The following is a 5,090-nucleotide window of genomic DNA, read 5'->3' as shown; positions in this document are numbered from 1 at the left end:
CACTCTGCTTTTATTTTGACGCCTCGGAGGCCGTAGCCTTCGGGAGGATCCAGATGAATGATGTAACCAAAGACAGGGTCTGCGAGTGTGGAACACAGTGTGTCTACCCGAACATAAATAAAGACACAGGCTGACCATGAATATAGATTTGTGAAGTTGAAGGAGTTGTTTATGCAAAAGTCACATTCGTTTCCTGAAGAGTCGATGTAAAGTGACAGGCAGAGGGGTTTCCGAGGATTGGACGTGCGTTAAAGCTTCAGGACGAATATAAACCACGACTTCCAAGGTGCCAACAGCTAGCGGAAGCTAAAGATTACACTTTGTAGAAACCTGGTAATATATTCTGCAGTTTAACTCAGTCTTCAGATTCTGGGTCAGTGTTAGGTCAAATTTGGATTTGGCTTTGGCTAAAAGCGCTATCTAAATACAGGCCATTAAAATTCAGCAACTAAATCCCATTTCAGCCACGTGCTTCGTTACATAAATGTGCTGGAAATTTCTCAGTCTGGTGTTTGTATAAACCCAAGTCATGATGGCAATCTTGGCTGCTAACGGTAATGGTTGGACCACAGTTTCCCCTATTCTCTGAGTGATGAAGATAAGTATGTAGCCTGTCAGAGCACTTGTCTTCTTTAATATAGTTATTTCCAACTTAATACTGTATCTTTCAGGAGCCAAACAACACGTGAAAATTACAGATTTTTAAAGAAATAATGGAAAATTTATATAACAAAGACCGATTAATGTAGTAGTGGGTGGCACTTACGAAATCACTGAATATGTAATTTTACATTGCAACATTTCTAATATTATAGGTTTAATTTTCTGGAAAAAAATAACTGCTTATGGAAAAAACTGGTAAATCCAGCTAATTGAATACCTGACAAAACAAGTTACCCCCATATAAAAATCCAATGCCATAAAGCTGTCCTGCTCATTCATGTGCAACATTGCACTTTATGGTACACTCAGACATACTGACGTCATAAATGCAACAAACCGTATATCAAAATCTACCACAGTTGATGTATAATTTCGTCTAGCACCACCTGGACGATGACATTTCTGGTTTAGAGTGAATGCTGCGACAACTATTGGATGTACTGACATGTACATATTGCAATATTATTAAACTACACATTAAACCTCTATAAAATCATTACTTCAACATATAGACAAAGCTTAGAAAACGCACCGCTGTCCTTCAGGCCGTTCTCCTCAATGGTCATCTGCTCAGCCAGCTCAGATAGGGACTCGTCAATGGTGTGGCTGCCTCGTAGTGTCTGAGAGAGGCGCCGCTTGAAGCGCTTCATCTTCTCCATTGAGCTCTCGGGAAGGGGAGGCCTAAGGAAGACAAATAAAACAATATATATTTGGAACTCCGTGTAAAAATCAATATATATAAAAAACAATATATATTTGAAACCCCATGTAAGATAATGATGAGAGTAGATACAGCTTGTTTTAGTTACAGAAGAATGCTCCCACCATCTGTAAGCTGCAGTGTTGATGCGGGCCTTGACATTTCACTGATAAAATCTGTAACGTAAACTGCCTTTAATTCAAAAGAATACACCTCATCTGCCTGCAGCCATGTTTCACAATCTCACATATAGAGTCAAACTGAAATCGAAGCCGCTGTTTGATCACCAGGTATCTGACTCTGCGACCAATCAGCACTCTGACGTTAATTATGACTCAGCTCATTCAGGCACATTACTTTACATTCCTCCCCCTGGGAAAACATGACAAGTCGGTGAAAGATTCTTACGGGTGAGTTTGGTGTACGGTTCCTGGCACACCGGACTGTAAAAGCAAATCCTAAACCAGGGGGATTTGCTGGTGAATAGAGCAGGACTAGCCTGAGCCACATCGAGTCCACATCACACATTCCAGCAGCATTTACTGTGTGCATGAGAGTAACATATTGTGAGAGCTAGAGACAGTGTGTGTGTGTGAGACACAGAGCGAGGGAGAGAGAGAGAGAGGAAAAAGATCTTAAATCAAGACTGAAGATATTTGGGAGAGTTTGGCAGGAGCCGATTACAAGCAGCCTCTCCCCTGCGACCTAGATGTGGAGATCATGACTCCACTGCTGCAGATCTGGACAAGTGTCTGTCTGTCTGCGACAATGATGACTAAAGCCAGACATGAAAACACATGAGTAGTACATCTCCCCAGGCCTCGCTCCCTTCCCTAGTGACAGCCTTTTGTCTTCCAAATATCACTCATAACCTGAATTCTGTCCAGAGATGAAACTTACTCACTCACCCAGAGCCATAGTGGAAAGTATTAATTGCCTTTGGAGAAGACAGAGTAGGGTTGAAACTAAGTCTACTTTGGCATGCAGGAACAAGTGTCCCAAATCTGACTGTTTTGCTCGTGTGTGACTCAGATCTGTGTGTTTTTCATGACAGTGTGAACAGTCACTGATCTCAGTTGTTTGTGATTTGGAATACTTTTTATAAAATCCAATCAGATACAGGTCAGACTTTTTTTGCACTTTTACAGCACTCGTGATCGACGTTTGTCACACGGGTCGCTTCGAGACTGTGACCTGTTTACACAAGAATCTGATATGGGCCACATCTTAAAAATAATTTCAGCCAAACCCAAAAAAAAAAACTGATCTGAGTGCTAAGACCTACAGTGTGAACGTAGCCTAAGGTTTGTCCTCTAATTGTTGATGATTTGAATCATAAGTTCCAGCATACTTGTTTTTGATTGTTGTCATTTTTCTCCTGTCCGCACTGGCTGCCAAGAGATCGCTTCAGTACTCATTCTGTGTACAAATATTTTCAAAGCTCAGCAAGAGGAAATATGAGCCTTCAGTAGTGACAAACAAAGTAGAGATTGATTTGTGTAACTCAGACTGTTAAAGCCTCATAACATCTTCAGCTAACTGAACTCAAACTGTTCCCATCACTTCCACTGGAATCGCAGTGGATAGGGATCTCTTCTTGGCCAGTATTAAAAGAAAAAAAACACATGAACCAATCCTTAAAGAAGCCTTGATTTTAACTTAATTTTGAAAGTCAACTTTTTCCCTCCATCACTGACGGACTACAACTTGTTTCAAAATAGGGCTGCAACTAACAAGTTTCATTAGGAATGAATCTGTCAGTTGTTTCTTCCATAAAAGGTTAGTCTATCTCTAAGTTCCAAGAACCCAAGGTCATGTCTCCAAATGATTTGTTTAGTCTAATCAGCAGTTTATGACCCACACACATTCAATTTACAACAATATGGCACCAAAAAGCAGCAAATCCTCACATGTGAGACGCTGGAAATAAAAGGAGTTTGGCATTTGTGCTTGACAATGATGGATCTTTTTTAACCTTTATTCATTCAGGGAAGGTTCACTGAGACTATTTTGCAGGAATGCCCTGATCTCATTCGTTACACACATTCATACCAGTACAACCACAGTCTGATCTGCTGGCCAATGAGCAGCTCCACTGGATTGGTTGGGGTTAAGGGCCTTGCTCAAGGGCAATTCCATGGTGGTAACGAGGGAGGGGCTTTTCCACTTTCCCCTCCCAGATTCATCCTGCCGGTCCAGCAGCAGCCAATCACTGAACAAAACTGTTTTTCAAACATAGAACTTGAAGTTCACATGAACAGCCCATAAAAAGTACACTATCTGGGGTGAGAAATAGGCCATGCGGCTGCTGCATCATGTGTAGGTTTAGAGCTACAGAGGTTGGTTTAAAAAGGTTTGTACTCAGTTTTAGGAGGCAGTGAGCCTGCCCCCATTTCCCTCCACACAACGGACAGCAGCAACCGTCTGTCTGAACTGGGCTTATGGCCAAAGCAAACTGGGACAGTGCAAAGACAAAATACTAAATGGTAGATCATGAGCACTGTAAATACACAAGGAAACTATATATATTAGCAACTTCAGATAGCAGTGAGGTGGCTGGCAAGTCTGACTCTGAATACCCAAAAATCATGTAACATGACAGTTAAAAGCATCCAGGACATCCTCTCTCTCCCTATGCTTCTTAGCGCTCTGTATCAGCAAAAAAATCCTCCATCCACATCAAGCATCGTCTAATTCAGGTCCAATATTCACTTTGTATATTTTAGCTCCGTTCTTGGTCTCCACCAACTCCTGAGGGAAATATGTGGCTCTTAAGCTGCTAAATGCTCCACTACTCACTGACTGTGTCTGTCTTTGTGCTGGGCAGGTAGCATACAGTCAGTATTTAGAGCCCTTTAGCTGGAACACAGCTGCCTGCTGTAACACTTTGAGAGAGGACGGTTAAACAATGAGCACTACAAGCCCCTTTTGATACAAAAATATACTGATTAACGCCACACAAGGACATGAAAAAGAACACTGGTACTGTTGGACTGATTTTGGGGTCCAACTTTTATTTTCGGATAGGATACATTTTGTAGTTTGGTGCTTTAGTCTGAATTGGAAAATACCTACAAGGGATAGAGCACTCTTTTCCACTACAGCCATGTTTTTCCAATTTAAACTGGTCAGAATACATATTATTACGTAATAATAATAATAATAATCTTGCCATGCTTTGTGCAGCTTCCATCCTACATCTGTGCTCTCAGTCAAGCAACGACAAGGCAAAACATCAACTCGACTGTCATAATAGCTTCACATCAGTCATGAAACATCAGCTCCAGCAAGGGCAAGCAGACTGTCATCTCCTGAACAGCTCGCTGTGTTACCGCTCTCCTTACGCACAGCCTGAGACATGTGCTGGAAAAAGTACACTGGTGCAAAAACTTTATTCACCACTCTTCAAGGGTGCCCTGAACAACTAACCCATCACAACATTGGTGATTTAATAGTCTCTGCATCACAGTTATGGGTTTGCAGTGTTTTTCCCCCCACAGCAAGCAACACACCGGTACACACAGTCCCCAGCATGTTTTAGATTTCTGATTAGACCAGAAATTAGTCAGTGAGTCAACAGAAAATGTATCTGGAACAATTATGAAAATCCATTCATTAAATGTGAGGACTCACTGCTTTTCTATATCATTTATTCAATATAAATTGAATATATTCAGGTTTTGGAAGGCTGGACCAAAACAAGACATTTAAAGATGTCACCTTAGGC

General features: G+C 41.4%; 1 protein-coding gene across 2 annotated transcripts in view; it reads right to left on the bottom strand.

Moving 5' to 3' along the window:
* The window catches only part of LOC118330119 (cyclin-dependent kinase 17-like), a 29,834-nt gene that overhangs the window by 17,684 nt on the left and 7,060 nt on the right, over positions 1-5,090 (bottom strand). For both annotated transcript variants that reach the window (XM_035664545.1, XM_035664546.1), the window contains exon 2: positions 1,196-1,344. In XM_035664545.1, the coding sequence (XP_035520438.1) occupies positions 1,196-1,322 (127 nt within the window). In that variant the 5' untranslated portion in view covers positions 1,323-1,344. The remainder of the gene's footprint in view (positions 1-1,195; positions 1,345-5,090) is intronic.

This window comes from Morone saxatilis, unplaced genomic scaffold (genome assembly GCF_004916995.1).
Source record: "Morone saxatilis isolate NCDOM2014 unplaced genomic scaffold, NCSU_SB_2.0 Contig2, whole genome shotgun sequence".
In the NCBI taxonomy this organism is placed as follows: Eukaryota; Metazoa; Chordata; class Actinopteri; family Moronidae; genus Morone; species Morone saxatilis.
The sequence above is the reverse complement of the archived record's forward strand: the minus strand, read 5'-3'. Positions and strand labels throughout refer to the sequence as shown.